Source organism: Microdochium trichocladiopsis, assembly GCF_020744255.1.
Source record: "Microdochium trichocladiopsis strain MPI-CAGE-CH-0230 chromosome Unknown B0I36scaffold_10, whole genome shotgun sequence".
NCBI lineage: Eukaryota > Fungi > Ascomycota > Sordariomycetes > Xylariales > Microdochiaceae > Microdochium > Microdochium trichocladiopsis.
The window spans coordinates 533603-555642 of NW_025763553.1; the positions used below are offsets into that span (position 1 = coordinate 533603).

At 57.0% G+C, this 22040-nt stretch overlaps 10 protein-coding genes across 10 annotated transcripts; 5 read left to right on the forward strand and 5 right to left on the reverse strand.

The window, feature by feature from the left end:
• Window positions 1-802: 802 nt before the first annotated feature.
• Window positions 803-2421, forward strand: B0I36DRAFT_251851 (major facilitator superfamily domain-containing protein; the record flags this gene model as incomplete). The annotated part of the gene is made up of 2 exons (XM_046150646.1): window positions 803-1367; window positions 1439-2421. The coding sequence occupies 2 exons, from the start codon at window positions 803-805 to the stop codon at window positions 2419-2421; spliced, it is 1548 nt and encodes a 515-aa protein (XP_046007074.1).
• Window positions 2422-3440: 1019 nt separating this feature from the next.
• On the forward strand, window positions 3441-4316 carry B0I36DRAFT_367355 (uncharacterized protein; the record flags this gene model as incomplete). The annotated part of the gene is made up of 1 exon (XM_046159444.1): window positions 3441-4316. The coding sequence occupies one exon, from the start codon at window positions 3441-3443 to the stop codon at window positions 4314-4316; it is 876 nt and encodes a 291-aa protein (XP_046007075.1).
• Window positions 4317-4594: 278 nt separating this feature from the next.
• On the reverse strand, window positions 4595-5368 carry B0I36DRAFT_26301 (uncharacterized protein). Its single transcript, XM_046151159.1, has 2 exons — window positions 5011-5368; window positions 4595-4917 (listed from the first exon to the last, which is right to left on the reverse strand). The coding sequence occupies exons 1-2, from the start codon at window positions 5275-5277 to the stop codon at window positions 4669-4671; spliced, it is 516 nt and encodes a 171-aa protein (XP_046007076.1). The 5' UTR covers window positions 5278-5368; the 3' UTR covers window positions 4595-4668.
• Window positions 5369-5370: 2 nt separating this feature from the next.
• Window positions 5371-5697, reverse strand: B0I36DRAFT_367356 (uncharacterized protein; the record flags this gene model as incomplete). The annotated part of the gene is made up of 1 exon (XM_046159445.1): window positions 5371-5697. One exon carries the CDS (start codon window positions 5695-5697, stop codon window positions 5371-5373), a length of 327 nt encoding a protein of 108 aa, XP_046007077.1.
• Window positions 5698-7467: 1770 nt separating this feature from the next.
• B0I36DRAFT_424837 (uncharacterized protein) lies at window positions 7468-8696 on the reverse strand (the record flags this gene model as incomplete). The annotated part of the gene is made up of 2 exons (XM_046162300.1): window positions 8456-8696; window positions 7468-8402 (listed from the first exon to the last, which is right to left on the reverse strand). Coding segments are annotated over exons 1-2 (1137 nt in total), but the record flags the coding sequence as incomplete, so codon positions are not given.
• Window positions 8697-12394: 3698 nt separating this feature from the next.
• On the forward strand, window positions 12395-13577 carry B0I36DRAFT_333337 (uncharacterized protein). The gene has a single exon (XM_046155205.1). The coding sequence runs from the start codon at window positions 12786-12788 to the stop codon at window positions 13311-13313; it is 528 nt and encodes a 175-aa protein (XP_046007079.1). The 5' UTR covers window positions 12395-12785; the 3' UTR covers window positions 13314-13577.
• A 535-nt stretch (window positions 13578-14112) lies between these two features.
• On the forward strand, window positions 14113-14785 carry B0I36DRAFT_353615 (uncharacterized protein; the record flags this gene model as incomplete). The annotated part of the gene is made up of 2 exons (XM_046157229.1): window positions 14113-14159; window positions 14530-14785. 2 exons carry the CDS (start codon window positions 14113-14115, stop codon window positions 14783-14785), a joined length of 303 nt encoding a protein of 100 aa, XP_046007080.1.
• A 769-nt stretch (window positions 14786-15554) lies between these two features.
• Window positions 15555-17312, forward strand: B0I36DRAFT_333341 (ubiquitin-conjugating enzyme/RWD-like protein). The gene is given in 7 exon segments (XM_046155206.1): window positions 15555-15893; window positions 15962-15970; window positions 15982-15983; window positions 16090-16130; window positions 16273-16426; window positions 16545-16726; window positions 16824-17312. 7 exon segments carry the CDS (start codon window positions 15861-15863, stop codon window positions 16964-16966), a joined length of 564 nt encoding a protein of 187 aa, XP_046007081.1. The 5' UTR covers window positions 15555-15860; the 3' UTR covers window positions 16967-17312.
• Window positions 17313-17356: 44 nt separating this feature from the next.
• Window positions 17357-19204, reverse strand: B0I36DRAFT_333346 (CWC16 protein; the record flags this gene model as incomplete). The annotated part of the gene is made up of 1 exon (XM_046155207.1): window positions 17357-19204. A coding segment is annotated over exon 1 (1286 nt), but the record flags the coding sequence as incomplete, so codon positions are not given.
• A 349-nt stretch (window positions 19205-19553) lies between these two features.
• Window positions 19554-21524, reverse strand: B0I36DRAFT_333347 (major facilitator superfamily domain-containing protein). The gene is made up of 3 exons (XM_046155208.1): window positions 21338-21524; window positions 21098-21266; window positions 19554-21026 (listed from the first exon to the last, which is right to left on the reverse strand). Exons 1-3 carry the CDS (start codon window positions 21506-21508, stop codon window positions 19822-19824), a joined length of 1545 nt encoding a protein of 514 aa, XP_046007083.1. The 5' UTR covers window positions 21509-21524; the 3' UTR covers window positions 19554-19821.
• Between the last annotated feature and the right edge of the window lie 516 nt (window positions 21525-22040).

Sequence of the window (22040 nt, forward strand, 5' to 3'; positions counted from 1 at the left end):
AATTAGGGATCTGACAGAAGAGCCTGCCGTAGACAATGAGCTTTCAGCATCTTGTTTGCATATGGCCGACTATGCTTGCAGTTTTGCAGGAAATATGGCCGTCGCCAAGCGAGTCGCCAGTCACTGCGAGGCGACGTGTGAAACACTCAAGCCTAGTTCGGACCAGGAGTCCATCCTGCCCTCCAGGCTTCAGCCGATCGCTGACTGTCTGTGCGCCCATGCAGGAGGCGCAAATAACGAGCCCAGGCACGAGGGGTGACTCACCGAGCCTTACGACGCGTTGATTTGCGCCCTAGTCCACCCTCAGCCAATGAAGAAGCACGCTTGTTCGTGGGCTTCGGGGCTATCGACTCGCAAGCCCGGCAAGCCCCGTGGAGTGGGCCATGCGCGAGGATCTGATAAGCCCTTGGTGGATGCCTCTTGCTTGGGTCCCCCCAGCTTATCAGATCCTGATCCCTGCACTTCTCCATTCCTGCCTAAATGCGTACCCAGTCAGGTTTGCGGCACAGCGAGAAGCTTTCTAGGTCTGTCTCGGCGCTCGGTCGGGCGCACCCCAGCTTATGCCGACGAACCAGCACCGCGAGCAGTATAAGTACTCCACGGGGCGCGGTTCTGCTTCTGTGGCAGTTGGTCCCAGCCTCCCAGCTTCAGCCTCCCCCAGCTTCGTCGTATCACGTCGGCCTCCACACAGACCACAGGATTGACGCTCCCAGCTTGCGAGAGCTCGGAACCAATTATCATGGGCAAGACGCACGAGGTTCCGGCCCTCGAGATGGTCGCTACGGCGGCTGACGGCTCCATCATGCCTGTTCAGCCCACAAACTCGACTGCACAAACACACACGATACGCTCCGAGAAGTCGCAAGACAATGATTCTTTCCTCGTGTCCTTCGCCGACGCGCAAGATCCTTCTAACCCACTCAACTGGTCGTCTGGACGCAAGTGGGCCGTCACCGATGTGCTCTCGGCAACCGGCTTCAACCGGATCATGGTATCGACCATCATGGCCCCTGCCCTGCCCCTCATTGCCCAGGAGCTGCACATGTCATCCACGGAAGCCGTCATGTCCATGTCAATCTACCTCCTCGCCACGGCCTTTGGCCCGCTCTTCATCGGCCCGCTGTCTGAGATGTACGGACGAGCGCCCGTCCTGCACGCCTCCAACGTTTGGTTCCTGGTGTGGAACATTGCTTGCGGCTTTGCCACGACCAAGGAGCTCCTGATTGGCGCCAGATTCCTTGCAGGGTTTGGCGCGAGCTCGATCTATGCCCTAGCGGGGGGAGTGCTGGGTGATGTCTGGCGGCCGGAACAGCGAGGACAGTCGTTGGCACTGTACTTGCTGATTCCGCTGCTGGCGGTCGCTGTTGGTACGTTCCCTGAGCCATTCAACACACGGAGCCCATGCCAGTCACTTCTGCTAACGCGCAGCATCAAACAGGGCCCATCATCGGCGGGTTCATGGCCTATCGCACAACGTGGCGCTGGATGTTCTGGGCAACGTCCGTCTTCCAAGCCGTCATGGTCGCCATGTCCTTCATCTGCTTCCGCGAGACCTATGCGCCAGCGATCCTCCAGCGCCGTGCCGAGCGGCTGCGTAAGACCACCGGTGACAGCCGCTACCAGACCGTCTTCGAGCGGCTCGAGACCAACAAGTCCCTCTCCACACGCCTCAGTCGCGCGCTGAGCCGGCCGCTGAGGCTACTCGCCTTCCACCCGATTATTCAAGTCACCTCCATCATGAGCGCCTTCAACTACGGCCTGCTCTACATACTGCTGTCCAGTCTTTCCGAGATCTGGACGGCACAGTACGGGCAGTCTGTCGAGATGAGCGGGTTGCACTACGTTGCCGTCGCCGCCGGCGAGATTATCGGGTCCTTGATAGGCGGCAAGCTGCTCGACATGCTGTACCCCATCATGAAGGCACGCTTCAGCCCAAGACGACCTGCAGCAGCAGATGCAGAAATGCAACACCACCACAACGACACCGCAGGCGCGAACGACGACGAAGACGAGCACACCCCAGAGCTCCGCATCCCCCTGATGCTCCCGGGCCTCGCCCTCGCGCCGCTCGGCTTCTTCCTCTACGGCTGGACGGCGCAGTACCATACGCACTGGTCGGCCGTGGACGCGGGCGTCCTGCTCGCGAGCTTCGGCATGCAGCTCTCGGGCATCCCGCGCCAGGCATACGTCATGGACGCGTACCCGGAGCACACGTCCAGCGCCCTCGCGGCGTCGCAGTTCCTCCAGAGCCTGACGGCGTTCCTGTTCCCGCTGTTCGTGCCGCAGATGTACGCCAGCCTCGGGTACGGTTGGGGCAACAGCCTGCTCGGGTTCCTGGGCCTGTTTGTGGGGTGCCCGATGGTCTGGGCCCTGTGGATGTTTGGGGCGAGGCTGAGGAGTAAGGCCACCATGAGCTACTGATTTGGCGAGGGTTCCTTCCGCGAGGTCTCGATCGCGTAGGATGGAATGATGGATCTCGAAGGGCCACTTCGCCTGGTGACCACCGGGGTCTCAAATCAGAGGACTACGTCGCGGGCCATCGATTTGCTTTCCCCGCCTTTTCAGGGGACCTTATTTAGTCTGTTGCTTGACACGAATCAAGCTTTCACTAGCCTTGTCAATCACGATAATAGATCCTCGCGCGATTTTGGTGGTGTGCAGACGTCAGACAACAGAGCCACCCTAAATGTGACCAATCGGAGACGCTCCAGCCGGGCCGAGCCCCCTTGGTTCGCATTACCTAAATGTTTGCCCAAACAACGTCCACCTTTATGCATTTCCGAGGCAAGAGCACCAGGGTAGAGGCGGCTGGCTGGCTGGCCCGCTGGGAGTGAAATTAAGCATATCTCGGGGGGGCTGCAGATGAGTTGGCAATGGGCCGCGCTGTATGAGCCATTTATCGACCCTGCTGTGTGTCTGGTTTGCAGAGTCGCCGTGGACCCTAAATATCCGGGCTGCAGCATATTTCCTAGGCAGAAAGGAGGTTGGGCATTCGATCACGGGGATGATTCACCAGCCTGCTCAGGTTTGTGCAGGCAATTCAATATCCGATCGCCCGTTAACTTGCCTATCCGACATGTGCGAGCGTAATGCGGTCAACTGTCTCGAACTTGCGGCCCTGGACTAGGCAGGCGATGATGTGACCGCATGTCGGTCTGGTGATAATTGCCGCATATCGAATCTCAAGCATGTGCAGAGACATGTGAGCAAGACCACCAGGCCTTATTCACTCTTCGGTTTCTCTTCTTTCTTTGTTCCCAGCCACTCTCTGCACTCGTGAGCGGGATTTTTTCAGATTCTGCCTGCAGCGGCAACTTCTCATCCCTAGCTGATCTCAACAACAAGAACAGCTCGTAAGAGTAAATTCATCTCTCCCCGACAGCTCTTCAAAAATCCCTCACAACACCTGGCGCAAACGCATTCAGCAGCAGCAAGCAGCCATGGCGGGCGCAGCTTCCCCACCAACCGATACCCCATCAACGGACTCTCCGTCCGCCTCCGGGCCCTTGATATCCCCAGACGCGACGAAAATGGCGCTGGCCCTGAGCGTCATCTTCATCTTGTGCATATTCGGCACCGCGTTCGGTGCGAGGCGGTACATTCGGCGCGGCGGATTCAACCTGGACCACCAGCATCAGCAGTCGCAGCTGCAACATCGGTACTATTACTACAGACACGGCTCAGCATCACCACCATCAGGCGGGCGTTTTGATCATAGAAGCAGGAGATGGAGGGGAAGAGCGAGGGGGCAATTGCAGATGGTCGAGCTCCCGCTCGCGAGTCATTACCGGCTGGGTCTGCTGCGCAACCGTGATGTCAGTACGTCAAGGAGGTTGGCAGCGCGCAAGGGCTTGGCAGCGGACAAGATCGGGCGGTTTCCTGTCGTTGAGTTTCGACATGAGGACTTTGTTCTCGTTGGAAAAGGCGAGCGGCTCGATCCTGGTTTCATAGCGGCCGTGGCGGAGCCCGACGAGACACGAGATTCACCTCAGCAACATCCGCAACAGGAGCATCAGTCACAGCCACCATCATCCAGGACGGGAGGAATGCTTTCTCTCGAGACGTTCCCGACACTCTCGAAAGCCGTTGCTTCCTTGCGGTCACGGCATCATCATATAGCAGGCGGCCCGGAACGAAACGAACAGCTCCAAGCAGCCGAGCCCTCGTCTCCACTGACACGAATCAGCTGCTCCATATGCACCGACGACTTCGTCGAGGGCGTGCGCGTGCGGCGGTTGCCCTGCGGTCACGTGTTCCACCCGGGCTGTTTGGATCCGTGGCTGCGTGATCGGGCGAGGACCTGTCCGTTGTGGTAAGTGGTGTGTGTTGGTTGACTGATGCCTTTTTCTGCGATGGCTGTTTGTGCTTTCTGATGTATGAGTTCGTGTCAGAGCTGATCATTTTGGGTACAGTCGGCTTGATCTCGAGGCACATCTTGCGCTTGTGGACTCCCTTGGTGTAGACAGTGGGATGCTACAGAAGCCAGAAGCTGCCAAACTGCCACTTAGACCCACGTCATGAGCGTAGAAGATGATGGCATTGTCAGTTCATCGCTCTTTCGAAGAGGATGCATGAGCACTACCGAGATGAATCCGGGCCGTGGGCATACACGATGGTCAAAATTTGACCTTTCATCCCATGACTGGTGTCCTTCATCTCAAGACTAGACTACTTCTGTGCTGTAAGCCCGAACGCGCTGTTGTGGGCTATGCATAATCCAGTGTTGCTCAGTACATATAAGCCACCTCTCATCCCATCCAGTCTGTACATTCGACTTCGTCCATTACCTCTCTTGTTCCATTGTTGTTCGTCACGAGACATTTTCTGGTTCAGCTTTCCTGCATACTCCGTTGCGCCAACCCGCAAGTTTAATGAGTCCCTGCCTTCCGGAGGAGAAAGAAAATTGCCGTTCGGAGCCTATCATGTCATTGCCTACATCTATCCATCAGCAACACCAATCAGCTCGCAGCATCAACACAAGCACAAGGCATATGTGATAACGTGCCATACCCTGCATTTATCCTCTTTCCACTTGAAACCCCTGTCTCTCGGGGGGACTCCCTCCACAGAGGCTGAGCCGAGCCTGCAGAATGTTGCGCTCTCGGCTCGGTGACTCGAGCTGACATGCGAAGAACTCTTTAGCACCAGCCAACCAAATTCACGGACGGTAGTCAACAAGTTTTTGGATGATAGTGCGAGCAGCCTGAGCGACGGGCCACAGCTTGTGCCTGCGGTGGAGCACGGGTACACCTTCCACGGGATAAATGAAGTATACATGGTGGTTGCTAGTCAGCATAGTCAGGAAGACTCTTAGATTGACCCAGCGGTCGAGGGGAAAAGCCCGTCTTCGGCGCTGCTGTCATGAAAGGGTCAATCCACCTCCGTATCGCTGTTTAGCGCGTCGTAACAGGGCCCGTCCTCCTCCATATCGCTGTCCGTAGCACCATGAAGGAGTAAGAAATGTACAAAGCCAGCGTTATTAAACTTTGCAGCTCGCAGTGCGGAACCATATTGCCCGCCACGGATGGAGACATCCGCTCCATGAGCGACCAGCAGCTCCAGAGACTGGACCCCGTCACTATCCCAGTGGTACTCTTCGCTGGAGCAGAGCGCCTGCAGTGCGGTACCGTACTTTCCACCCTGGGCATTGGCGTTCGCCCCGTGCTGGAGGAGTAGCCGGACGGCGTCGAGGTGCATTTTGTCGCAGGCTGCATGTAGGGGGAGGTTTCCATCGCGGCAGGATACGTTTGGATCTGCTCCGTGACTTAGCCGCAGCTGCACGATGTCGGCGTCGGCTTTGTGGTGCCTAAGCGCCCTGTTCGACACGTACAAAGGAGTCACAATGCACGCTGCATATAGAGGAGTGAACCCAGCTAGATTCGGAGTGTTGGCGTTGGCCCCGTGCTCCAGCAACGTCGACACAAGTTCCGCACAGGAATTCATGCAGGCGGCGACGAAACACTCGGGGTCACCCAGATCGAGACAGACCGCTTCGTTATGGTCGAGAAGCAGCCTCACGAGTTCTAGCCAGCCGTCGCTGCAGGCGAGAACCAGGTCCTCCTAGGTGGGCGTGGCGCCTGCTCTCAGCAACAATGGCACAAGTGCATCCATGCTTCCGCGCTTACGCAAGGCATGGCGCAGCGCGCTCGGGTCCTTATGCGTGGCACCGGCATCGACCGTTGCCTCAATGATCTCCAAGGAGCCCATCTGAGTGGCTTCGCATATCTCACACGCAGTGCTATCACTACCATGTTGCTGGACTGTGGCGCCCCTTTCTATCAATACCAGAGCCGCAGCAATGTCCCGGCTGCGAATCGCCTGCATGAACAGCGTGCATGTTCGCGCTGCAGCACCAGCATATGGTATATAGTCAACGGGGAGACCGCAATCCAGAAGTTGGACAAGGGCGGCGCATTCTTGCTGCGGGTCGTTATCCCAACCCTGCCCGAACACCTTGGAGTAGTGGACTGCTGGCAGCGAATGCTGTTTAATGTACAGTGCGAGGGCCATTCTGTAAAGGCGTTTTCGAAGTGCAAAGTCAAAGGGCATGCAACCGTTATTGTCCGCGACGTCAGGTTGTGCCCCATGGGCAAGCAGCTGACAGACTAGCTCCAGGTGCCCAGACATGATGGCATGGAGGAGCATCGATCGCGACTTGCCTGGGCTAATCGGCTGGTTCGGATCCGCACCGCTGCGAAGTAGGACGACGACGGAGCTCTTGTAGTAGCGCGACACGGCGAACTGTAGAACCGAGCAATCCTTGATGCCCCTCGGTCTCGGCTGTCCCGGTACAAAAATTGACTGGGCCGGACCGCCGTCGTGCTTGACCAGCTGCTCAAGGAGCGTAGGGCATGACCTGAAGGCCAGGTCGTGCTGCTTGGAGCACCCTTCGAATAGCGGTCCCGACGTGACCCAATATCCATACAGATGGTCCAGTACTTGATCGAGCTGCCAAAAGTCAAGGTCCAGTATCCACTGGACCTGGCAATACTGAGAAGCCGCAAGCTCGGCGTGGCGTAGCAGGGACGAAACTGCATGGCGGAACAGAGGAGCAGCGTCCCTGTCCCACTCTAGAGGCTGACCTGTGCTCCGTGAAGTGAGAAGTTGCTCCTTCGCGAAGTCATATAGGCCTTGGCCGAAATCTTTTAGACGCTGGTGGCAAGCAGCGCTGTCGTGCGCGTTCTCGCCGAATAGCTCAAGCATGCCGTTGTCCTTAATTAGATAGTCTCTGACTGACTCGTGGATAAACTGGACCGTGGGATAGAAAGATGTTGTTATCTCTGCAAGACCCCTCGATGTGGTCACGACGAAGTTGCTGAGAATGTCGGGTGTAAGATGACTGTCCTTTGACGGTTGGAGAAAGCCCACAACTCCGGGTTGGTGGCCAATTCTCATCATCCAGTAGTACTCAAACGGGTCAAGAGCATAATCAGCGTACAGGAGCCACTGGACACAAAGCTTTAGATCTTCGTTACTGTCGGAACCGCCCTGGATGATCTCTCTGAAGAGATCGCTCAGCTGTGGCGGTAGCCGTTCCAAGCGCTCTTGAATCCGAGTGGCATCGGTACGGCCGTGTCTCCAGTCCTGGGAGAGCAAGTTGACCACTAAGACTGCCCAGAGAAATACACTATTCGCCTTCGAAATGATGTTTTGGATAAGATCATCGCGTACTGTCCCCGGCCAGCTCGACAGCTCGGCTCGGACATATCGGCTAAGGTCTTGCGCGTGGCCGAATTGTTCTTCGAGCACGATCTGAATGCCTTTACGCATATCGACTACCGGGTACGGTCGACTAGAGAAGCAGATTCGAAATGTGACGGCGCTTGCGAAGGCATCTCTAGCCTGCATCTGAAATCTCTTAACCATCGCTAAACCTTCCTCCTCTCCGCACTCATCGAGGGCATCGATGAATAGCGTCAAGCGCCGCGGCCCGAGCTTTGCCACCGCCTTTGACAACAGCCTATGCAATCTATTGGCCGTCCAATCGCAGCCGCTATGGCTGTCAAGAATAGCTTGGAGATCCGGCACCGCTTTTAGCAGTTGTAGTAAGAGTGAACGATACATGCCTGTCGTGGACTTCTCGAGATCATTGCCTCGGGCATGAAAGAAGAAGGCGAGGACGAGATCGTTGGTTTCAGCATTGCTCTGAGTTGTCTCGAACAGGTATTTCATGATGGTCGATTTGCCGACCCCAGCCTTGCCCCTGATCCAGAGAAACCCATGGTGGGCGAAGTGCCGGGTGGCATCCAGCCAATCGCGGTATGCCAGACTCTCGATGATCCATGCGCACGTCTCGTCGTGGGGCTCGCTGATGTCTTCGTAGCGGGCATCAATCTGTTCGAAGGACAGGCTCTCCAACAATTCCTGCCGGAGCGCCAACTCCGACTTAGGTGGTTGTGGCACTAATGTGTATTAGTGACATGCTCATGAAAGCTTGGGACACCGTGACACATACCTTTCTCGACTGCTCCCAGAGCTCTGGTGAACGGCTGGCTCGGGACTGCCGGGGCGCTATGCAGCAGGAACTTCTTTGCGAATGCAGCTGCCGTTGCTGCCGCGTAGTCCTGCCACTCCTTTCTCTTGTGAGAATCTGCGTAGTCGCATATCCCCCGCACAACAAGACTTGGGAAGTCGTGCTTAAGGCCGGCAGCCTCCATCTCGATGCAGAGCGCATCATGCGACTGCCCAATATGATTGCGCAGCTTCGCGTCCTTGACGACCTGATCGCCAGAGGCGATGGTCCCGTAATGCACTATGGGCTCGTCTTGGTCCTGACGGTCTCTTCTGTGGACGAGGTTGGAGCGATCGCACGAGTCGCAGCTCAGCCTGCCGTCGGGGTGCTCGTACGAGTCCTGATAGAGGAGGTCGGCGAGCATGTTCCGGTCGAGAAGTCGCCGTAGCGAAGGGCGAGCAGTCTGCATGTTCTCGAGGATCGGTCCGATGAATGGCGGCTCGAGAGTGGCCCTCAGGAGCGACAATGTCGATCCAACGGCGCTGTGCAGACTGTATACCGTGCCCGTGTGTAAGAAGTCTCCGCCGGCAAGCTCTTTGCCGAGGTCATGCTGTACAACGCGCTCCCCGACGACAACGTCGCCTAGTCTCACATCCGCCGGGAAAGGAACGCCACCGGCGATGCCGACGAGGAGAAGCATCTGGATGTTGGGGAAGCTGCGGCGCATATGCACAGCGACGTTGGCAGCACTGTTGTTACCGTAGTCGCCAGACGGGAGGCATGCCAGGACGACATTGTGCTGGTGGATACGCCCAAAGGCATAGGTATTGTGGTCGTCCCTGTCCCGGGGGAGCGTGCCATGCTGTTCGTCGAGGCAGGCGAGAGCAGCCCGCAGTTCCAGCGGGAGAGCACTCACCCAGCCCACGCTGTACTCTCCTTTATGCAGAAGGCGTGGCGGCTGCGAGGAGATGGCGGCCGCCATCGAAGTGAGGGCCACTGCGCGCTGGCCACCGCGAGGCCTTTCAGCGCGCTGAATCACACGTCGTACTGTAATGTTCTTCAAAGCCGGGGCGAGGATCTTGCGCTGTCAGCATGGGGGGTTGAGGCTGGCAACTCTCCCAGCACGACCCCTCATCGCCAGCCTGGGAGCATGGGTACAGTATCCGTGGCCATCGCCACCCTCAGGAACCGGCGAGGAGAGCAAGGGGTGGCTGGAGATAGCCAACGGCGATGAATGGTAGCACGCGAGCTCAAGGTAATGTCATATACCAATGTGAACTACTGTCCCCAAATCCAACTTGATGGCTCACAATTTCCCGTGCAGTATAGTTTAGGGCCATTCATACTAGAAAGTATGAGCTTATTGGGGGGAGGCATATTTAGTAGCAAGCTGAACACTGCGAATTGTGCAAGATCTGCAACGCTCACTGAACCAGTTTCAGTAGAGATCAGCCCTGGCCGAGCCAATATCTGCCTTTGATTCATTCAAGTGGTGTGGAAGAGACCGACTCGGCCTGGCAGTCGGCGATGCAGCTTCATCTACAGAGTTGTTAAGACGTGTGGCTGAAGCGGCTCCACGCTGCCTCGCCCTGGCTGCAGTGCTGCACGTAGAACGCCACCTCTTCCAACACGCATTGGAGGACTTGTATGGACGTAATGCACCGTCCGCAGAGATAAGAGAACTGGCTGGCTGGAACGGCGCGGTTCTGCTGGCTCAGCTAACGCAGGCACCTCAACTGAATCTCGGTGGTGCGCGTGTATTACGCCACTGGCGACCCAAGTCGGCCGTATCACAGACTTCACACAGTTGCCCTCAGCTCTCAGCTGCGAAGGGGACGCCGACGCTGTTCGTATATTAGAGCTTCTGCAAGTCTATCTACTGTAGTCGTGGCAAGCAGTATGATATTCACTTGGATGTGGACCACGCCGCGTCGAAGCGCCTCAGGCCACTGGCAAAACACTGAGTCTGCGCCTGACCTTGATGCCTAGGCCCCTCTCCAATGTGCCTGGTAGCTGCCTGGTTCCTCACTCCATGCCTCGTCTATGGAAACCACGGCAACGGGCAGCAGAACCAGGCCCTATCAGCCCAAATAAGCATCCTGTCCCAACAACAGACACAGCGCAAAGCCATGTTGCCCGTCTGGCCTAGTGGCATGAATTAAGTGTCTACCTTTGATCAGACGAATGCATCCAAAGACGGGACCTAGTCGGAGGACCGATTCCGGCAGGCAGCCCCGAGGAGGTCAAGGTAGAGGCAATACCCTCACTATGGTTCCTCGCTTTTTTTTTTTGGTCTCCAAGATCAGATAGAGAGGGCTAGGCAAGTTTTGGGTTCAAGACCTGCCTTGGCTCGTAGTAGAGTCCTTTTTATCGTTTGTTTAAAGACTTCCAAGGTTCACACGCAGAGGAAGACATCTTGCTGGCTAAGGCACGTGTGCAACCCAGGTTCCCTGGGAGTTGCGCCACAGATCAGATGCACGTTTGGCATTATTGATTACACTCAAAGCTATATGTCAGTGTCAAGCATCGCGAGTGTGGACGTTGAGCATCGCATGAGTTGTATTCACGAAGCACTCACATCGAACTAGTTGATGTCTTCACGTGATGTTCATAACTGGATGATCGGTCCTAGCTCTATGCCGTTTCCTTTTGTTACTAGCCTGCCAGGAGCTAGGATTCGTGCTGTAAATAGGTCATTGGGTGAACACCAGGCCTGTGCCTGGCAAAAGGTCCAGAAGCCCAGGTCCTTTCTAGTATATGAGAAATGCCCAATTGTCATGTCCGCTTGGTAAGCAGCTGATTGAATAATCAAACACCCACGATCTTAGTAGTGCGTAGCCCCGTTAATCCTTCTTTGTATGCCAAGAAAAATCGTTCACTCCAGTATGCTCTAATTGCCAAGATTGCTGGCGGTCACGCAATTGTGTGTAGGTCAAGATGCAATGCCCGTTGCGGCTGATATGCTTACAAAGCTCTGGATTGTAAATCGCCCTTGGCCTGGAACGTCTGGGGTGCATCCCAGCCGCAGCGGCGCGGGCCCACTGCTGCTGTGCTGTGGTGCGTCGGCACAGAGTTCCGTCCCAATTAGCCCGTCATGAATAAATGACGACAGGCAAGCGCAGCAGCACCGAGTATTGGCCCATTGGACCTCTGCCCAGGCGCACAGCCAGGCTATCGAGGCCCAATGCCAAGATCCAACTTCGTGAAGATGTATACAATTTGCACGTTTGCCTCCAGATCCCCGGCCCTTAGAGCAAGGACATGCAGGCGCAGCTACAGACCTGGGCGGCTGCTGTCACGTTGCAAGTGCCCGATCTCGGGAAGCGCCGATGCGTCAGTTAGCCTCCCCGGGGCTGAGCTAGGCGCGGATGAAACCAGGGCGCTGGCTTGGCTGAATTAATCAGCAAAAGCTTGAGCCATGGGGCCACAATGCTTAGGTGGGTTTAGAGCATGACTTTCCGGTGTGTCCAGAGGTCTTGGATCATTCATTCACACTGTGATGTCTGGTCTGCTTCGTGCAGAGAAGTGCTGTTTCGAGAGGAAAGTGAGCTCCCCGGAATTAAAGATGAAAGCGAGCTCTCGTGTTGAAGTGGCAGTTCTGCCAAGAGGGCAATGCCAATGACCTCCTGGCCTCCTGACCTGGGGCGTGGCTGAGAAGTGTCAAAAGCCCCGGCGGTGTCTGGGAAGGAAAACTCTGGGCAGGGCGCTGGGCAGGTCACTACGGGCGGCGACTGAGTCACTTCATGGTGGTGCCAAAGTGGTCAGAGGACGGCGCCCTACCAGGGTGCTGGCGCCGGGGAGCCTGATGTGGCCTAGGCCGGGCCGCCATGCCCTGGGGCCCATGCGACTACCCCACACGGCTGCAGCAACGGGTGAATCGAACCTCAACGTCGGGTGGGAACTATGAGTGGCTGCGTGGCACACTTCCGCCCGTGGTAGCCCCGAGTATAAAGATCGCAGACATTGCCCCCCTCAGGCAATCGTCGGCGGCGGTCTGAACGAGTCCCTGCATCGCCAACTACACCCTGCCTGCACTAGACACAAGCCAGATGCGAGCTCGACCGCAACCTCCCTGAGCACCTTGAGACTTATACTAATAGGTTCCCCCTTCTTGACATCATCACACCCTTAGCCGCGGCAGGCTTACGACGACTATTCGACAGCAGCTCCTGCGTCATTTGGCTTCTCCAGCCAAAGCCTAGCCATCCTCTTGGACCCTCAATTCGGTTTTGCCAAGAACACCGCCAAGACCTGCCAGCGGCAGCAATAACGACTATACATACAAAGAATAACACCACTCGCGAGGGACTCAGACCCCCTCTACACACCCAAGATGACCCGTCGCGATATCCTCGAAGAGCCTCCGGCGTATGACACGCTCTTCGACACACGCGAACAGCTCCCAAACTATGCGAGCATCGCACCACGGCGGCAGGAGAGCCCGTGCTACTACCAGCCCACGGGAGCTCCCACTGCCACTACCGCCGCCGCCGCCACCACTTCATCCTCCTCATGCGCCTCCTCTTCTTTCTCGCAGCACGAGCCACGCCGGGGCAGCGACACGAGCACGTGCTCCTCGTCCTCCTCCTCCTCCTCTTGCTCTTCCGCAGCGGACAAGCCAGAGAAGCGCAAGAAGAACAAGGACAGCAGCAGCAAGAAGGAGAACAGCTTCCTCTCCAAGTGGCGCGCCGATCTCGAGGAGGACCGCGCCCGCCGGGCCCGGCGCGTCGTGCACATCTCAGCCACCGAGGCGGATCGGATCATGGGGCTGAACCAGAAACCCAGCCCAGGGAGCCGCGAGGTGCGCTGGCGGGTGTACTACGAGTGCCAACCCTCATCCGAGAAGAGGCGGCAGCAATGAGCAAGGAGCGACATCAAGACAAGAAGAGCGAATCCGGCAAGGCAGCGCGAAACCGATAATGAAGAGGGAGGAGGCGGATTACTGAGTCGGAGAGGAAGAGGAGGATATCGCGGGGGATGAGATTGTCGAGCGAATTGCTTGTTTTTGTGTTTCCTTTGTACATATACCCTGGCCTTGGAGCCACATATCCTTACGTAGCATCATCGCTTGTTATTTTCTAGTTCATGATACCCGAAATTGATTTACTTGTTTCTGTCAGATCAATCTAAAAGGCTGCGGTCACTGTGTGAGTTCATATCTACATGCTGTGACATGGTGTTGCGAAGGTACTCCCGGATGCATAAGTTTCCGAATCTCGCAGTAACAGGGCAAAGTTGTGTATGATAGACTATTGCAGAGACCCAGAGTTCCAAACATGTAATGGCCATATTGCAACTTGAACTTTGTCCTGGCATTATCACATACTGGACGAGAAAGGTTATGTGCACTTCAGATCACTTGCGAAGCCGAATATATGGTTGAGAAAACCCAACCAGCTCTTCTGTAATGACAAGCCATTACTTCAAACATAAACATAAATTTAAAGGGACTGAAGCGCCCCTGGATATCCAAGTTCTTACTCTGTCTGAGCTTGTGCAGCGTTGCCCGGGCACCAAGGAACCTCCTTGCGCCAGTCTCATATGCCGCTCACCTTTCGAAAAGTTACAGGTCGCAGATATTGTACAGATATCGCATTTTTCGGAGCGAAGCCATCGCGCAAGACGCCGTATATCGGGCGTTCCGGTGACTAGGATCCAATATGCAGGCACTAGAGGTCTTCCAAGTTTGTGAGATCGGGATCGGATCGTAAGTGGCCATGAGGGGGACGGGTTCTGCGTCTAGCTCAACAATCTCATCGCGATCAAATTCACTCCAGTAAATGCTGCAAGAGCTTGCACCGAGCAACGCCCTCAGGCCTCAATCACAATCTCTCGCTTGCCTGTGCCTGTTATGAAAGATTCCAACCACCTTCCTGTCCCTGAAGGCACCGCGTCCTTCAACTTTCAGTAGATATTGCATTCAGCATACGATATTTGGACACAATGTAGTGGCACCCCACACGTCTCGCGATGCCGGCAGCCAGAAGACCGCTTAGGCCCTGTAACCATCAAGTTTCTCGATATCAAAATGCATGATCACATGATGCATGACTCCCTATCATACCGAAATGCGGAAGGCGAGCCATCAACCTCGCCAAGGAGCCGCTCTTGCTCTGTTTTTCAGGCATCTACCTCAAAAACTTTGTTATTATCGACTGTGGCCAAATCACCACCGTGGGCTTTCAAGATGCCAGTTACTTCCCATTGGGATTTCAGAGGTTGGGGCTGCTTGGAACCACGGGAGAGCTGGGGTACGATATCATGGACGTGATCGCTCTACCCAGCACTTCGAGCTCTGATAATATCGCCGCACTGCTTGACGCAATTGCGTAAATGGTGACCAAGTTTTTGGCTTTCGTCCTTCGGCACTGCTGGTCGGAGGGCAGCATGGAGAATGACCAGGAGTTCTATTGCTAATGGTGCTTTGCCAACACATCCAGCTTGGCTTGGCCGGTTAATATCTCTACTAAATCATACCCGTTCTTCTGGCTGCATGCCTCGGTTAAAAGAGTGCCATACAGGAGATACATGGGATTGGTGCTCACTCAGAAGTTCACTGCACCTTGGGCCACCCATGGCATGTCTGACACTCTGGGGGCGCTGGTAGTAGGAGAGGATACGTGATAAAAGACGCTGGTAGGGCCGCGGAAAGACCTAGTGCTTATAAACATAATCTAATGTGTCACATCGCTTCATTTGACAGGCATCCAGGAAGCATCTGAGAGTGAATCGCAATGGATGTCGTCGACTCACGGTGACAGTCGAGGTGGAGCTCAGGCACCCCGCATGGGCTGGAGGGTGGGGCGGACTTGGTGCCTTATCGCAGTGCTGGCAGCGTCATCCACAGCGCACCTGGTCTTGTGACTCCAGTGGGACAAGCCGCTGGAGCACGGACATGAGACGAGAGACTTTGCACGCCTCCGCGTGTACAGCGACCGCAGTGAGCACGTCACGCCTTGACGAGGTACCAAACTCTCCACCTCAATGTCCCTCCACAGTACAACCACGGTCACTCTGGGCCGGGCCAACCCGCAAGGTCCCCTGGCGCCAACTCCACTTCCCATCATGACATTGCCGGACCACACTCCCATCCCGCCTTCTCCTCTCCTTCCCGACTACAACCTTCACGACACCACGCCGTCCGCCTGCGAACATCGACCTCGTCCCTGACCTCCTCCTGGTTGCCCTCGAAACGCTCACACAGTAGCATACCGCCCACTTGCCACCCGCCCGCGAGCTCCGACGTCACCGCCCTGGTCGATTCCCCCGCACCATCGAAACGGGCAGATCCAGAACGAGCAATCTACCCAGTCGATCATAGCTGCCTCGACAACGCTTGTCGAGGGCAGTACCGACTCATATCTATTCCTGTGCTTGCAAAGACGGAGAACGACTCAGAACCGCCACAATGAGTAGCCCACGCAGGAGAATCGAGACAGATGTGAGTCTGCCGGAATCTCCTTCGTGTTGCAGGGGTACAGAGGCTAACTCGCGATCGTGGGCAAACAGGTCATGAAGTACGCTGAAAAATCCTCTGGCTGGCTCGTCCGTCCTTATGGTGCTCTACTAACATGACTTTAGGATGTACGTCGTGCACGACACCGCTACCCGCGAGGCTGTTCCACTGACAAACGCAGGCTCATGAGCGACTACGAAGTCACACTGGTGAACGACAATAGTAAGTCAAGCATCCAGACGAATGTTTATGGTTCAGGCCCGAAACGCTCCGTGGTTCAACTTTTGCTAATCATTTCTGCCTTGTAGTGTAAGCTCCAAATGTCAGACGTTGCCCGTTATGAGGCTGCCACTGACACCGCACAGGCAAGAATTCTACGTTCGCTTCAAGGGCCCCACAGAAACGCCATTCGAGAACGGCCTGTGGAAGATCCACGTCGAGCTGCCCGACCAGTACCCGTACAAGTCGCCCAGCATCGGCTTTGTTAACCGCATCTTCCACCCGAATATCGATGAGCTGTACGTGCGCGCCCGCCCACCGGAGACTGCAAAAGGACGACGAGTCCCACGCAAACAAAAAGGCACATGGGCAACCGGGAGGGGGGAAAGAATGAGCTGACTTTGCAATGTTGAACAGTTCCGGATCCGTCTGCCTCGATGTCATCAACCAGACGTGGTCGCCAATGTTTGACATGATCAACATCTTTGAGGTTTTCTTGCCCCAGCTGCTGCGCTACCCCAACCCCTCCGATCCCCTGAACGGCGAGGCGGCCGCGCTGCTGATGCGGGAGCCCAAGAGCTATGAGGCCAAAGTCAAAGGTAGGTGTCTCAAGACTGCGAGCACCATCTCCCCACTTGCCTGTCCGTCGGCCGACCTAGTGCGTGGCTGACACCTTCTGTCTGTGTTTTTTTCTAGAATATGTCCAGAAATATGCCAGCAAGGACGCCGCCGACGAGGCCGGCGCCGAGAGCCAAGAGGACGACGATCTGTCCTCAGTGGCCAGCTTTGGTGACGACGACGACGACGACGAGCCCGCGGGCCAGATGGATGATGTATAAGGGATTTCACACACAGAATGAGCCCAACCCCCCTGGGCCGGACTTTTCCAGCGTCCGTGCCCCCTTAGGCGTTTCCATTTGTTCTGGATTAGGAGTATGATGGCTTTGCATTTGGTGCCTTTTGTTCTTTTTGTTCGGAGGATTGATATGGGCATTGCCTCAATGGGCTAACATGGACTGCGTCATTGTTTTCTTGTCTTTTTCCCGCTCTCGGAGACGTCAGTAGTGCTACCTGGGGAATGGACAGGCAATTGCACAATGCTGTCCACAACGCCGCTCGGGTACGGTGCTGCGCTTCACAAGATTACATCAATAGTCAAACAGGAATTACTCTACTCTCCCATCACATTGACGTGCGAGCTGGGCCCAAACTCCCAACAAGCCTGTGTTGTGCGTTGCTGTGGTACCATTCAATGTTCTATATGTCCTAATCATGCTGAGCTTGAAGCCGGGGGTATCATATGTAGTGTATCTAGTCGTGAACTCATTCCTGCACGTTGCTGATCCAGCGGCAACTCTATCTCGTTGGTACTGGCACACCGACTCAATCAGAGTCATACTCCACCAGCGCAGAAGGCAACGTCACAGTCGGCTTGCCAGAGCCACCTGCGTCTGCTCTGCTCTCTTCTCCATCCTTCTCCTCGGCAGATGTATCGTCTCGTAGCCGCGCAATTTTCAAGGCACTTCCCGTGGGAGTTGTCGAGCCGTCGGAGCCTGAAGTCCCCGCATCAGTAGCAACGCTCGACTGCTTCCGCTTGATGCCGGCGAGTACGCGAGCAGCTGTCTGAGACCGTGCTTGCTCGCCAGGAGACGAGGAGAAAGCGGTGAGGAAAGGGTCGCTGGCAGCGCGGGTGTTGCCGACAATCTCTGACACGAGATGGTCGCGGTGCTGGGCGGCCGCGATCTCTGACTTTTTGAGGCGCTTTGAGTGCTTGTGGGCGCTGGGTGTTGTTTTAGGTGTAGTGCCACTGTTCAAGGCTCTGCGATCTGGTGTTCTTGACGCACCCCTGGATGCGGGATCGATCTTGCTCGGAAACAGCGGTTTGACCAGTGCCCAACTACCATCCGCGCCCTCGCTGTCCGCGGGGCGGAAGTCGACGAGGGCGGCACGCCTCGCGTCCACGTCGTTCTCCGGCAACAGGTCGATCCCGAGACTCATGCGGTCCTTGAGGTCCTCGGCCGCCCGCCCGGCCTTCTCGCGCTCGTGCCTGCCCACGCGGAACTCCTTGCGCAGCCGCGCGTTCGCGGCGTACGGGTCGTCCCAGCCTCGTGCCTGGACGGCCTCGATCTCGTCGATCCGCAGGCGCGCCTGGGCCGCGTGCTCGCGGTCCTCGATTGTGCGCTCGAGCTTCTTGAACGCGCTCGCGCGCATCTCCTCGCGCTCCTTGTCCGTCAGGATCCTCAACCCGCCGGCCTCGCCGTCCCCGGCGCTGACGACCAGCCCGCTCGCATCCCGGACCCCGTCGTCGCCCGTGTCGCGCCTCCTGCCGCCCGAGGCGACCACGTACGCCGTGTTCTGCGGGTCGGTCCGGATCTCAATCTCCCCGCCGCACGCGGCGTGGCGCATGCGGAAGCTCCAGATGGGCGTGCTGTGGTACTGGCCCGCGCGGCTCTTTGTCGCGTTGAAGCGCACCCCCTGCCCGATGATGGTCGGCTTGGCGCAGGTTCCGCACCACACGGCAAAGGGCATCTCGAAGCGCACCGTCTGCTGGAGGGTGCCGTCGCTCGCGCGGACGCGCTGGCCGGGCGGTCTCTTGCGGTGGAGGGCGTTCCCCGTCGTCGTTGTGCCCTCGAGGTCCGGCGGGACGTAGCGGCCCATGTTGAAGCCCTGCATCTTGGGCGGGTGGTGTGCAGCAACCGCTGCTGCTGCTGCTGTCGTTAGTCGTGAATATGGTCGTGTCGGTGTGTTTTGTGCTGGCTCAGTCAGGCTGTCTTGCTCTTATGATGGTCGCGGGGGTCGAAGTGCTCAGGTCGTCTCGAGAGGAGAGCCACATGTTGCGGTCCAGGCGGCAGGCAGATTCTTGTTGGTGGTGACGACGGAGAAAAAACGCTGGGCCTGAAGGCCGGGAGGTCGAGGTTCAAGATTGGAAGCCGCCGCATGCACGCCACGCACTTCTCCACACCAAAGCGTATTTGTGGTTATCTCCATCGGCTTACGTAAACCACGCGCACTTACAAGATATGCCACAAGTTGATACCACAGACCTCTGTCTGCAACGCGCATCATGTGTTCTAGGCTACGAATATTTCTTTCTGATGTTCCATGTTAATGATTTCGTGCCAAGACTTTGCAGCCTTAAAGTCTTTCACTGCCCGCCGCTGAGCTACTGAGAAAAGTGCATGACACCGACCATGCGGACAGTCTTGTCAGCCTTGATAACATCTAACCTGAGCAACTTCAAAGCGGCCTCCGAACGGACCAAGATAATAGCATAGGACTGAGCAGGAGGGAGACTTGACTGATAGACTTCCGATGTAAGTCTGAAGCGTGCCAATGCTTGCGTTACTTACATGAGTCGAGGAAAGAGTGACGTGCAACATCTGATATTTGACATTCATGCATGCAGGCGCTTGTTTGATTCAGATTGGCTGATTGATTCTATTCATCTACTTTCAACTTTGAAAAACTATCCGAGATCTGAGCCAGCGTCAGAAGCCAGGCCGCAAGGTGTCGATACACGAGGCAAGCTCAAAACATTGAACCAGACAGTGTGCTATTGCGCCTGCAGTCAAATCCCAGCCTCCTCCTCCGACAGAGGTCGGCTCGTTTTACAGCAGTCCCAGATGCCTTGTAAAACGGTGTGCGGTCCGGCCTTCTTTGTGGCTGCGGACAACAACAACAACAACACCACCGCTTACAGAGTGTATTGGTATAAGGGGCTCTTCTCGCCCATGGCATCCAGCTGCTCCTGAGTGTACTGCGCCCTGATCTCGCTCTCCGACTTGAGCGCCTTGGCCTTGTTGAGCTTCCACAGGCTGAACTCGAGCACGCACGCCGCACACAGAGCCAGGCAGATGACACCCAGCGAGACGCCGTAGCCGGTAGGGTACGTGGGGCCCTCGCGGTCGAGGAAGATGTTGGTGCCGATCAAGCTGCCAAAGTTGCCTGCGGCCAGGAGCCAGGCGAGGCCGATGGAGCGCTTCCACGACGGGGCGAGGTTGTTGCCGACCCAGGCGCTGATGCCGGGGAGCAAGGGGTAGATGCCGATCTGGGCGAGCATGACGCCCGTGTACATGGCCGGGACGTTGGAGCCGACCTTGGGGGACTGGGAGAAGAGGACGGCGAGCGCGACCGCGAGCAGCGCCATCGGGGCCATGATGAAGGGCGCGCGCCACGAGAAGCGGTCCGAGTAGCGGCCCACGAGCCAGGCCGAGACACCACCGACGACGTACGGCGGGATGGTGAGCAGCTGCGAGTTGGCCGTCGAGAAGCCGAGCTGGTTGATGATCTGGGGCAGGGTGAACTTGAAGGCGGCGTTGGGGACAGAGTTGGCCCACGCGAGCACCACGCCCAGCAGGATCTTCCAGTCGCCCATGGTCTTGAGGAGCAGGCGCCACGAGAACTTGTCGCCCTCGTTGGTGGCCGAGCGCACGCCCGACAGGCGCAGGCGGAGGTCGATGAAACGCCTCTCGTCGTCGGTAAGCCACTTGGCACGCTCGGGGCTGTCGACAATGAGCAGAGGCATGACGAGACCGGCGGCGACAGTGACGGCTCCCTCGATCAGGAAAATCCACCGCCAGCCAGAGATGCCACGCATGCCGTCCATCCGGGCAATGCCGTAGGCGAGCAAGCCGCTCAGGGCGCCAGAAAAGGCGGATGCCGTGTAGAAAAGGGCTAGACGCTGCTGGAGCTCGTGGCGAGGGTACCAGGTCGAGATGATGAAGACTGCGCCAGGGAAGAAGCCAGCCTCGAAGATGCCGAGGATGACACGGCACGCAATCAGGTCGCCAAAGTTGCGGACGACGCCCATGCAGGTCATGGTCACACCCCAGGCGAGAACGAGGAAGGACAGCCAGATCGAGGGGCGGACCTTCTTGAGGATGACGTTGGAGGGGATTTCTGCACCACGGTCATGAATGTTAGCATTTGCAACAAGATGGGCCCAAGCACGTTCAAAAGGTTCCACGCACCAAAGATGATGTACGGCACGAAGAAGATTGTGCTGGCAATGTTGTACTCGTTGCCCTTGAGCTTGAGCTCCTTGTCCATGCCCTCAATCTTGGCGTTGCCAATGTTTCCGCGGTCGATGTGGGACAGCAGATAGAGGATGGCCATGATGGGAATCAGGCGCATGTCGATCTGTACAGGATTGCTAGGCATTAGCATCGTCGCCGAACTCCATGAAACCTCGCTCGTGTGCCACGACTGACCTTTCTGACAATCTTCTTGCCCTCCTTGCCCTCGTAGCGCCTGAGAAACTCTGCATCGTCCGCAGCCAAAGCACTGTACGGCACATTTTCGACATTCTCCGGCTTGAGCTCCTTCTCCTCGGCCGACAGGCGCGCGGCCGGGCTGTTGTCGGTGTTGCTGGTGTGGGCCATGTTGTTCTGTGTGGACGGTAACAAGAAGGCGTACCTCGACATGCAAAGGAAACCAACCCAAGACTGGGCCAAGCACCTAGATTATATATCCTGAGTCTTCCGTCGGCCTCCCCCCTGAGGGCCTCTCGCACCCCGGACCCCAGATTCGGGGCATGTTGCAGGCATCCCCACACGCCTTCTCGGTTCGGCGCCGCTCCGGGCCCAGACCCCACGGGGTCATCCACAAGCTAGGACTCATTCCGTGGCCATAAAGCTGCCAGCCTGAGTCAGGGTCCCCGCGCGGGCATGAGCACTGGTCAACACTTGAATCAGACCGCTGTGGAGCTAGATGGGCGGTCGGGGGCTGGATTTGGCCTCCGCACGTCTTCTCCTGGCTGGGCTCTCGGCCGCCCTGCCAAGCGTATTTCGAGCGGCTGCAGGCAATGCTTGTTATGCCCTCTGTCGGTAACTAGCCCACAGCCCGACCCGGATTTAGAGGCTCGGAAAATAGGTCGCAACCACGCGTGGCTTGAGGCTGGCCTTAGGTGGCGCC